Below are 12,335 nucleotides of genomic sequence, written 5' to 3'. Positions count from 1 at the left end.
AACATCCTGTGCACTTGTTTCATTTGTGGCACTTTACAGGAATCTGTTTTCCATAATGTGTATTTTGCAATTGTCATTGATAGTTAGGTGTTACCTTTCAGGGTGACAAGTGATGGTTTGTGCTTCTGTATGTTAAGATTGTATTGTTTTTCCCATTTGCAAGTATTCAAATTGATAGTGTGTAGTTTAAATCATCTCAATAGCTCAATATATGCAAAGATTGTTTACAAAAAACTCTGTTACACCCTCAAAAAGACAACCAGGTAGACCCATGGTCACTTTAGTGAGTTCATTGTACGAGGATATGTCAAAACTGATTGATGAGGTACTTTTACCATTTGTGTCCACATTACCTTCATTTCTAAGAGACACCAAGGCCTGTTTGGGGAAGATCAATGACATTCCATGGGAGGATGAATATTTCTTTGCCACCCTGCATGTAGTATGTAGTATCTCTCTATTCCTCAATACAGCATGGCACAGGTTTGAAAGCTTGTCAGTATTATTTGAACACTAGATCGCTAAACTGTTTAAAACATACCAAAATTATTTTAAGGATGATTGAACTGTGTCTGACAAACAATGTTTTCCTGTTTTATGAGAAATACTATAGACAGCTACAGGGAACTGCTATGGGCTCCACATTTGCACCAATTTACGCAAACCTTACAATGGGATGGTTTGAGAAATTCATTGTGTGATCTGACAGGAATGTGCAATACATGGACAACATCGTATTATGGCTACGTTTTATAGATGACTTATTTGTCATCTGGTGTGGAACCGAAAGAGAGTGGCTGAATTTTATAAAAGATCTTAATGAAAATACACTGAACCTCAAATTCACTGAGTCTCATAGCGAGAATAAGATTACATTCTTGGACATGCAAGTGGTACAACAACTGGGTAAAATAGAAATCAATCTACATAGGAAACCCACAAGGTCAAATACTCCCCTACATGCAGCTAGTAACCACCCCAAGAGCCTAATATGGAGTATACCTTATGGGGAACTTTAAAGACTTCGAAGAAACTGTTATCATGTTGTATTTTGAGGAGCAGAGTAGATTAACTGCTAAAGGTTTCAAAGATCAGGGTTACCCTAAAAGAGTGATTGGACATGCTTTCTTAAAAGTAAGTAAATTGCAAAGAGAGAGCTTGTTGGAGAACACGAATTGTATGATAACTATTGAGAAGGAGACGGATGAGGCAAGTTATATAATTACATTCAACCTTGCATTCTAAAAAACCAGGAGTTTTTTAAATCATCATTGGCATGTGTTAAAGTTGGATAATAATCTGGGTGAAGTCCTGGCAAAAAAGCATAACATTTCCTTTAGACTGTCTATCTCTGTCAAAGATTTATTGGTTTCTAGTGTTATGCACAAAGATCTTAAACCATCTATGGGACAGTGGTTAGAAGTATGAAGTGAAGGTTTTCAGAAATGCACCAAGTGCACGGTGTGTCTATATGCCCACAGTTGCTCTTTTTTGTGTTTAAACATTTATATTATAGCAAATAACCATAAATGGCAATTAATAATCATTAAGGATATGTGAAATACATGACAAATGCATAATAGAAGCATAAAACAGAGCAATTTGTAAACAGATATTTGGCATATGTTGAAGCCATGTATATATAAATAACTGGGTATGGTTAGCTTGAAAGATTTTAAATATGAAGGGCGGGTGACAATACAATGACAGACAAACAAATAACGGACATGACAAAACTGGGCATAACAGCTACAGGGGGGTGGTGGGAAGGGGATGAGGGGGTACATGGTAATCATGACAAATGATGCTCATTTAACATTAATGAGAATCAGTTTTGGATAGGAAGTCAAGAAAGGGTTGCCATTTCAATTGATGTTTACATAGTAGATCAGGAGAGGAAGCTATACAGTTTTCTAATCTATGAATATTACAGATATTATTCCACCAGAAATTGTAATGAATATGATTTAGGTTTTCCCAATTAATGGTAATAGTTTGGTTTGCAACCATTAAACATAAATTAAAAACAAAGTTTGCATATTTGTTAGCTGGAGTAACTTGTAAAAGGGAACATCCAAAAATAGGAAGTCAAAGCAAAAGTCTTGACAAAATTTAAAAATATATTTAATATTATGCCATACAGAGTCCCAGGAAGGTTTAACATATTGACACTCCACAAACATATGCTTAAAAGAACCATGGACATGTAAACAGCTCCAACAGAAGTCGTTAGGTAATAGTCCATATTTGAAGAGCGAAACGGGGTGATGAAGGCTCTATGATGGAAGAAGAAAGGGTTTGGATTAGACTGGCTGAAGCAGTAATCTTAGAAATGTGTTTCCCCTGTGGCGCCCAGCATAGTAGAAGATCTGGTAATATGCAATCATTCTTCCAGTCGTTGTGAAGGAGGTCAACCATTGGAGTGGGTGATGTTGGCATCAGTATTTCTATAACAAGCAGAGGACGTAATATTAGAGCTCAGCACATATAATAACCTTTGCACATCAGGAATATTGGACTTCTGTATAAGTGGTTCATAATTTTCAAAAAAAACAGCAATAATGTCCAAATATTGTTTCAGGAAAGAGGCGGCCATATGGTACTTGGTAGCAAAGTCAATGAAGGCAATGGGAACATTTTGCAAAAAGAATTGATTACAAAATGTAGTATCTCTAGAGAGCCATGGATTCCAAAAAATAGATTTACCTTTGATTTTATTAGGGGATTAAACCAGATAAACAGACAGGTGAACAAGGACAATTTAGTTAAGGATGAGAACATATACATTTTGAGATAGAGTACAGATTGGTGAATACAGGAATATTTTGTACATTTATATTTACCTTCACTAAGGTAAATATCTGCCAGGGAAATTGGGTAAACCATGGCTCTCTCTAGACGTACCCAAATAGGTATACACATTGATTCCTCTTGAGTAAACTACATCTGTGCTTGTTTAATGACGAAGGCCATGTGATATTTCCTAAAATCAGGGAAGTTGACTTCACTTAATGGGAGGGATATTTTTAATTTACTCAGCGAAATTCTATGCTTCTTCTTTCCCCATAAAAATCTAATTAAGCAAGAATCTATGGATTTGAAAAAGGAAAGGGGAAGGGAAATAGCAAGCATGTATAGGAGATACAGGATAATGGGGGACATCATCATCTTAATAGATTCTAGGTGGCCCCACTAGGAGAGAAAGAGGGGTGACCATGAAGTTATTAGTTCTTTGATTCTGGCCAGTATAATTTCCGAGTTTACAAATGTTATTAATGGAAGCTGAGATATGAACACCAACATATTTGAAACCTTTGGGGTACCATTTCATTCCTAGGGAAAGAGTATGATGTGCTGTACAGTATATGTTAAGGAGAAGAATGTCTGACTTATCATTATTAAGTTTATAGCCAGATGCTTTAGAAAATGTTGAGATGATATCAAGTAAATGTTACTACACAAAACTTAGGGTAGCCCCTTGGTGTCAGTGTGGATTTGGGGCAGTACATAATGTTGAACACGAAAGAAAAAGGGAATCCACACTATAATCAGTATAATTTACTGTCCGTATTCGTTGTGACTTATCAAGAAATATTCTGTGCTCAAGGAAAAAGTCACAAGTAAGAAATCTGTACCGGTGGGTTGTCACAAATATATAACACAAAGTGAACAAGAAAAAGAAAAATTTAAGATTCATGAACAAACGAAAGAGTACATAGAATTCAGTCAAAAAAACATATCAATAATGTTACTATAGTACAATACATATTCCTGATAAGTTTTCCGTTCTTTTGCATGATAAAAACATGATCAGTAAATGTTGGGCACTTTGTTCTGGATTCTTTAGGAAGAGAAGAACATCATCTGAATAAAGCGATGTTTTGATATGAAGATGTTTATATTGAATTCCTAAAATATTTTCATTTTGCCTAATGGCTTCTAGAAAGGGCTCAAGCACTGAAATAAAAAAGATTGGAGAAAGGGGGCAGCCTTGGCGTGTCCCTCTTGATAGAGGTAAAAAGGAGGATTGCTGTGCATTTGCAAATATTGCAGTTTAAGGCATAGAGTAGAGGACATTAATCATGGATAAAAAGGAGGGACCAAAACCATGCCATTTAAGAGTTTTAAATACAAAATCCCATTCAACTCTATCGAAAGCTTTTTCCGCATCAAGATATATCGCAGCATGGGGGTCTTTTAGAGTTGTGTATTAGGTCGATGATGTCTAACAAGAGCGTAATATTGGAGGAGGACACTCTACCGTTGATATATCCAGCTTGATCTTGTTTAAGGAGATTGGGCAAAAAAGGAAGGAGTCTATTGGCCAGGATCTTTGCATAATTCTTACAGTCAGTATTATTAAGGGAAATGGAACGATAATTTTGAGGGAGTTCAGGGTCTTTATTAGGTTTAGGGAAAGCAATATGCATAGCCTCGAGAAATGAACCTGGAGCTTTTTCTTCTGATATGAAATGAGAGTAGAGTTCACTGAATTTAGTGACTAATAGGTTGGAGAAATTGGTAAAAAAAGTCAGTGGGAAAGCCATCTGAACCTGGGGCTTTACCTTTTTTAAGATGTTTAATAGCTAGAAGTATTTCGGAAGGGATAATTGGACCATTAAGTGATTGAAAATCTATCGAGGGATAGGAGTTCCCGGATATATTATGTAGAAAGTCATCAACAAAGGCATTATTAGGAGGGGATTCAGAGGTATACAGTTTAGAGTAGAATTTTGAGGACATTTGAATGATGTCTTTGTCTGAGCATTTTCTATTACCTAGATGGTCCTTAAGGACAACAACCCTAGATCTTTCTTTCTTGAATTTGAGGTAAGATGCCAGAGAATAATTAGCCTTATCAATAGCTTTTTGCCTTATATTTGAGCATGTTTGCACAGGAGTATTGTGTGACGAAGAATTGCACACCTTTCTTTAATTTGTTGATAACTGTGTGCTTTGATTTTATTGAGAGATTAAATGTACCATCTGCTATAAATTTGATGTAACCAATTGCTCCTAGGTCATAAGGCGCAGTTTGATGTGGGCATTTGTTTTTCCCGGTTCATGTTTAACCTTTTTCGTGTTTTCTTTTGGTCCGTCACTTTCAGTTTTTTGTTTGTTACTTGGTTATTCACAAAGTCGAATGTTTTTGGATTGTTTGTAATATATGGACCCTAGCAGAGATTTCATTTGTGTCTTAACGTTAGCAAGATTATGCTGCTATGCTGTGTTCTATGTAGGACCAGAAAGACATCGGATTGGGGGGGATTTAAAGTGCATACATGTACATATTGTATTTTCTGAAGAGCTTTGTTGCACTTTCATGCAGAATGATGGTAAATTGGCAGTACATTTATTTTATTCTAGCCATTTTACATTGACCTTGTTCTGCTGTTTATGTAGGGTTGCATATAGTACTTTATTTGCAGGATCATCATCAGTGTAGTGTGTACACGATTATGACCTACTTAACATTACAGGCATTTAGCACTGTATGTGCCCAGTACATTTTTTTCTGTGTAATGTGTTCTGTGCTACATTTGTTGTTAGCAGCATGGTCATTTGATCGTTGCTGTTATAAAGTTTCAAAACATCATATAAGGCAACGTTGCATGAGGTGAAATAAAGCAGTTACAGCTGCGGAGTCCTCTTTTTTAGGGGGCTGTGTGGCAAAGGACTACTATGAATCTATAATGCAACAAGAATACCACAAAAACAGCTACCCGCCTACACACGTGCCAGGTGTGTCTAGTTGCACAACGTGCTACCTTTCAAGTCGGTCAATTATTTGCGACAGAAAACATAGAGAAATACATATTTTAATTCATGGATACAAAACACTTAGAAAAATTAAAAACAGGAGAGACAAAAATGCACATAACATTCCATAAGAGAACCTATACTGAAAAACAATTGTCTTGACCAGTTGGTTTTAACTGAACACATTCGTCAGATGCTGGTGATGTAGTGAGGTTAGTAAACAAATAAGGTGACATCCTATTATTAAATGAAACCTAGATGCAATTCACTATCCTTGACTTTGTTAATTTTTCTGTCCTTGACTTTGTCGACACCAAAGAGTGTGTTTCTGGGTCCTAGCAAAAGATGGTTAAACAGGCTCAGTAGCTAGTTATTTAATGCTATCAGGCATGCGTCGGACCCGTCTTCAGGACTTGATTTATATAGATCTCCCAAATTTCAGAAATAGTTCATTGGTAAATTTCCTAAAAACCAAACGAAAAAACCGTATTGGTAACAAGATAAAAACAAAGTGTAGTGTCTCTATGTGTGTGCACATGCAACTAATTCAACTAACCTTTTCATGGTTTATTATGTTGCACTATTGTTTTGAGAATTTTCTAATAAAATACTACATGTTTTTTGAAAAGGGAGGAACATACCTCTTGATCCAAGCGAAGATATTCTACAATATAGCTTCATTTGCGGACACACATGTCCCGTATGTGATGTTTTTCGTATTGTAAATTGAAGTTTACCTAATTTGTTAAAGGAAATACGGAGATGTAACAGTCCGTATATAGCTAACAGAATAGTGCTGTTTGCATATCACAAAAGCGCGATATGAGTGCTTACAATTGCTGCTTTTCAAGGAACTTGGTTGATCACAAGCATTGTTGCTTCCACTCGAAACGAACGCGGGTAATTACTGCCGGGTTCGCTTTCACTTACGTTAGGAAAAGGCTAGACTTACTGTATTTATAAATTCATCTAATCGCGACCGCCATCTTGGAAGGAACAATGGCGGACACAGGAATAGGGCATCCTAATTGCAAACATTAAATGAAATTGTACTTTGGTAATATTCTATTTGATATTTCAAAGGAAATGTGGAAAAAAGGTCAATACATATTGTGACATTTCCACCCAATAATGTGCACTGAGGGCATTAAAAACTGTGTTGTAAGCATGCATATGTGATGGCTCAGCATGCACTAATGAATGTTTTGCGTGTGCTTCATGAATGTCACTTGTGCAAAGGAGTTACTTATGTAAAAACAAACTCCATTCAATTCCGATGTTAAGGCCAACCTGAACAGTGTTTAGATTGTAAATCCACTTCTGTTCAAGCTGCCTCAGCTTTCGGTCGCGGTCTCCCCCACGGGGGTGTGATGGAACTGTTTGAATAATATACCACTCAATATCCTCACAGGTGTGTTTTGCTTTTACAAAATGGGCAACTAAAGGTTTCTCCGGAACTGAATTTTTAACACATGACCTGTGCTCGCAGATTCTCTGTTTTACAGGTCTTTTTGTCTTCCCGATGTAAATTAATTTGCACGGGCAGATGATAGCATAGATTGCCCATGCTGTGTTGCAATTGGTGAAGGCTTTTAAGTGCCATGTTAGACCCTTTAAGTTGACAGTTTTCACGTTTTTTGTCAAACGACACACCGAACAGTTACCACATTTAAAGTGACCGCTCACTGTTGGCAGATGCCACAGTGTAGCTTGTTGTTGTACTGACGTAGTTTTTGGCACTTGATATGTATGTACCAATTTGTCTCGTAAATTGGGCATACGCTTGAACGCAAATCGGGGTTTGTTTATAGAGAAGTCTTCAGTTTGAATTAAAGACCAGTTTTTTAAGATGCAGCGACGAAGGTCATTGCTAATTGGGGAAAACGTGGAGACACATGTTATTTTGTCTTCTTGTACCCTATGGCGTTTCTCCAGACATTGGTCTCTGTTTGTGTTCCTTGCTCTTTTAAGTGATCGGCGGATCACGTAAGATGGATATCCTCGTTCTTTTAGTTTTTGCGACAGGTGACTACTATGCAGGTCAAAGTCTTCCTTAGTGGAGCAATTACGCCTGATGCGTAAGAATTGGCCAAAGGGAAGATTTTCCCGCAGTGATTGCGGATGAAAACTTTTGTATGACAACAATGTGTTTTTATCTGTTGGCTTTTTGTATAGAGTGGTTTTTAATAAGCCTTGAGATGTTTTATAAATTTCTAAATCTAGAAAGGCTATTTTCTGATGATTGAAACTCATAGTGAAATTTATGCATGGGCTTTGTGCGTTTATCCACTCAAGAAATTCTGTCAAAGTTGTTTCACTTCCATGCCATAAAAGGAACACATCATCTATATACCGATGCCAAGCTTTGATGTTTAACTTGAAAGGGTTGTTTTCATGATAAACGGAATTTAATTCTAAGTTGTCCATGAATAAGTTCGCTAAATCAGGAGCAAAGGTAGCACCCATGCTTGTTCCGTGTAGTTGTTGGTAAAATTTATCTTCCACCATAAAGAAGTTATTGATCAACGCTATTCGAATGCATTCGCAAATGAACTCAGACGGGACTGAAAGGTCTTCTCTGGTTTCGAGATAAAAAAAATGACTTGAATGCATTGTAATTGTGGAATACTGGTGTAGAGAGACTCTACATCTAGTGTGACCAGAATATCGTTAGTGTCCGTGGCAAGTTCATCAACGATCTTAATCATGTTCGTGGTGTCCTGAACATACAACTTCATTTTTAGTACAAAGGGTCTAAGAAATGAGTCTGTGTAAATTGATAATGGTTCAAGTAATGAACCAATGGCGGCTACTATGGGGCGCCCCGGTGGTTGACTGGCATCTTTATGAATTTTAGGCAAACAATATAGAGCTGGGGTGGTGGGTTGACTTCTAGTGAGAAAAGCTTTTTCTTCCTCATCTATCCATCCCTCGTGTAGTGCATGAGACAGCAGGCTGCTGATTTCATCCCGTATGATGTTAGTGGGGTTGCCTGGCAGCTGTTTATAGAATTTTTTGTTTGTCAATTGTTTATGAACTTCATTATTATATTGTTGAGTGTCCCACAGTACCACACATCCTCCTTTATCCGCTGGCTTAATGACGAATAGGTCATTATTTTCTAAATTAGCAAGGGCTAGCTTTTCTTCTTTTGATAAATTGTTGGTGCATCTGTTTTTAGTTTTAACTAGAGTTCTCATTTCTCGAAGGACTTTGTTCTCGAAACTGATGATTTCAGGCGAAATCATTGAGATTGGTGGGATAAAGGAGGACGGAGGCTTGAGGCCAGTGGCACTCGATCTCTTGTCCGATGTAGATTCTTTGTCACGGAAAAAGTATTTCAGTCTTACAATGCGAAAGAAGTTGCGCATCTCCGTTTCTGTTTTAAACAGATCAGCATTATTAGTAGGCACAAATGATAAGCCTTTACTAAGAAGGCTGGTTTCAATCGGTGTGAGCGTGTGTTTACTCAAATTGAAAATTGGAATTCCCAATTTTGGAATTGTTTGAAGTTTGAGGTGGCGGTTGCCATTGGCGAGTACGCATTCCATGATTGCGTGGCTGGCGCATTCTCCCTCGTCTGCCCCGTCCTTGAAAAAACTGGCCTCGTGGAGGGCCGCCTCCCCTGTTGGGAGCATTATTCCCAGAATCTGAACCACTACTATTGCTAGAATTTGAGAAGGAAACACATTTTTTGTGTTGTCGAGGCCAAATCGGGCCCCTTGGGAGGCCTTGATTCGCGTTCATTGATTGGTAAAAACCTGGAACCAAATATGGGTAAGTAATCTCTTCCCTATAATATTGTATATCTTTTTTCAATTTCCAAATTTTTTTGTCTAGGGTGAATGTTTTAAATTTCACCATTTCATCTTGTAATTTGTCAAGCAGTGTTTTAGTTTCTGGGATCACAGATTCATCTAGGATCTTTTTTTCTAGGATGGCTAGATCTTTTTTCTGTTGTTTTGCCTCCTCTTCTGCCGTCGAAATAACTAGAATGACCCAGTCCCTTGAGCATTTGTTGACCACCCCACTAAACCCAACCATAAACTTCGGGTTATCTAAAAAGACCCGGGGATGTTTTTTTACCTGGAGCCCCTCTGGGATGACTCCCGCTTTCAGGTACTCGACCATAAGTTGGCCATGGGACTCAGTTCTAATGAGTTTCTTTTTCTTTTGTGTCAACAGGTCTAAGTCATTGGTGGTTGGGGGTGGAGCAGCAGCTGCATTCGGGGTGGGTGTATCTAGCATTGACGGAAGGTCAAAGAATTTTTTATATTCATCATCAGAAAATGATAGGATATTTACATTCTCCATTGTTAATTATTTTAAGCTCAACCAACCAAAGGGGTTGTCCAATATAGTGAAATAGAGCAGTTAGAGCTGCGGAGTCCTCTTTTTTAGGGGGCTGTGTGGCAAAGGACTACTATGAATCTATAATGCAACAAGAATACCACAAAAACAGCTACCCGCCTACACACGTGCCAGGTGTGTCTAGTTGCACAACGTGCTACCTTTCATGTCGGTCAATTATTTGCGACAGAAAACATAGAGAAATACACAAAAACAGCGGGTAGCTGTTTTTGTGGTATTCTTGTTGCATTAACGATGCATGAGGTGTCAACATTAATGAGGGACTCCATGTGTACCACAGGATAACCATAGAGAATGTATGTGTGTATACAGACTGTAATCAACTTTGTTTTTTATTTAATGTGAACAAGCAACAGGATTTTTGCAAAACACTTAGGGCCTAATTCACAGAAGCGTTTTATAATGGCACAATCCCATAGGAAAATGCTCTGTGAATCGGGCACTTAATATTTAGCATCATTTGTTTTCCCTGTTTAGGGATCCACTAATGGGCTTCAGTAGTAGTCTTTTTTTTAGTGTTGTTTGAATGTACTGGTCATGATTATGTTGTGCACTTATATTCACTATTGCTTTTAAATGGACACATGTGGAACCTTCTCTTATATATCGTGCCTGATGAAGCCCCGTAAGGGGCAGAACGTGTAGTATATCTGGCAATTGTTTGCAGTGTCCTTTGCCATGTTTTATATGAATTGAATAAAGAACTTGCACTGAATCAGCGCCTTAAAAGTTTGAGTGCCTGCGTTTCTTTCTACGTTTGTATAAGTACCTCGTGCTGGTGGACTGGTTTGCGTTTGTAGAGGCAGGAGAGGCTCCTCCTGCTACTTGTGGCTGGTACCCATTGCTAAAGCAGGCTGAGCAGCTTTTGTGATATATGTATATACACATAGCCACACTATAGTTAAGGTGTGTAACTCGAGCCATAGGAAAGCTCAAAATTCTATTGCTAATAACGTTTGACTTGCATGGCGGATTTGGCTGATATTTTCCAATATTTTCAAGTTCGTCATGCCCACCCCCGATTGAAATTATGGAAAAGATTCATTGAAAAATGAAAACGTGATTAAGAAAGCAAAAAAATCGCTGTTTTTGGTCTACTCCCATTCATTTTCCCATAGAGAAAAGGTCCACATTTTCTCAAGCAGAAGCTCAAAAACCGCTGGTGCGATTTGGACCAAATCAGAAACAACTTGGGCACAAAGCGTTGACTTAAAATATAACTATATCCCCCATGTGCTTTGCAGCAGTGAGGCTTTTCAGAAATTAAATCTGCCTTTTTATTGCTCAATACAAGTGATTATTGCAGTAATAGCAGAGGAAAGTGAAAATGGAAAGTGCACAAAAAGCTACCTGGAGGAGGAAAAGGTATGAAATTGCATCAGGCTATAGGTCCGGGGAGCCATTTACATTTTGAGTGTTTTTGGATTATCAGGTAATACTGGCATAATAACGCAAGACACGTTCAGAAAAGAAATGCATCACACCAGCAAAAGGGTAAAAGTGGGTAATGGGAGCGGGGCAAAGAGGGAAAAATATCTAAGGGGATTGGGACGAACATAGAAAGAGGCGGAGACACTTAGTGATTGTGTTGGGGGCAGGGAAGATTTTTTTTTTATTTTCAAGTTTTTTTGCATTATTGCAGGAATACCAGGGGATTACTGTGGGCATGAGTCGTTCATTGCTGCTGTATCTTTAATTCATTGTCAGGGGACTATTGGGGGGAATATTCGGGATTCCCGTGGGAATCCGAAGAGAGTAAAAAAATAAAGACATTGGGCCTCATTATAAGTTTGCCGGTCCGGGAACTATGGTACCGGTAAGCATGCTGGTACTGTAGTTCCCGGACCGGCAAACTACGAGTTCTGCTCGCAGGTGCCATGTTGGCTGCCAGGTCTGCCCAGGCAGCCATACAGGCACCCGCGAGCAGAGCATGTCGGATGCACCAGCACCATTGATAATGGTGCCGGTGCATCCAGCTTCCCATGGGCTCAATGGGAATGGGGAAGAATGTTTTCCGTCGCCCAGGAATGGGCAAATATACCGAGTCCAGCAAGGCTGTAATGACCCGGTAATTGCCCATTTCTGGGCACCGGAAAAAAAAAACACCAGCAGTAGCCGTGCCTGAATTACAGGCACGGCTACCGTCAGTCTCGTGATGAGGCCCATTGTATACCTAGTGGTCCCAAAGTAACCTATTGGTGTAA

At 38.5% G+C, this 12,335-nt stretch overlaps 1 protein-coding gene across 4 annotated transcripts in view; it reads right to left on the bottom strand.

The window, feature by feature from the left end:
• Positions 1-2,107: 2,107 nt before the first annotated feature.
• The window catches only part of TTLL6 (tubulin tyrosine ligase like 6), a 592,552-nt gene continuing 582,324 nt past the window's right edge, over positions 2,108-12,335 (bottom strand). For all 4 annotated transcript variants that reach the window (XM_069634591.1, XM_069634596.1, XM_069634592.1 and 1 more), the window contains one exon: positions 2,108-2,447. In XM_069634591.1, coding sequence (XP_069490692.1) covers positions 2,411-2,447 — 37 coding nt within the window. In that variant the 3' untranslated portion in view covers positions 2,108-2,410. The remainder of the gene's footprint in view (positions 2,448-12,335) is intronic.

The sequence above is a fragment of the Ambystoma mexicanum genome, chromosome 13 (assembly GCF_040938575.1).
Source record: "Ambystoma mexicanum isolate Mex_15411 chromosome 13, UKY_AmexF1_1, whole genome shotgun sequence".
NCBI classification, from domain to species: Eukaryota; Metazoa; Chordata; class Amphibia; order Caudata; family Ambystomatidae; genus Ambystoma; species Ambystoma mexicanum.
This window is presented reverse-complemented; position numbering and strand designations above follow the sequence as displayed.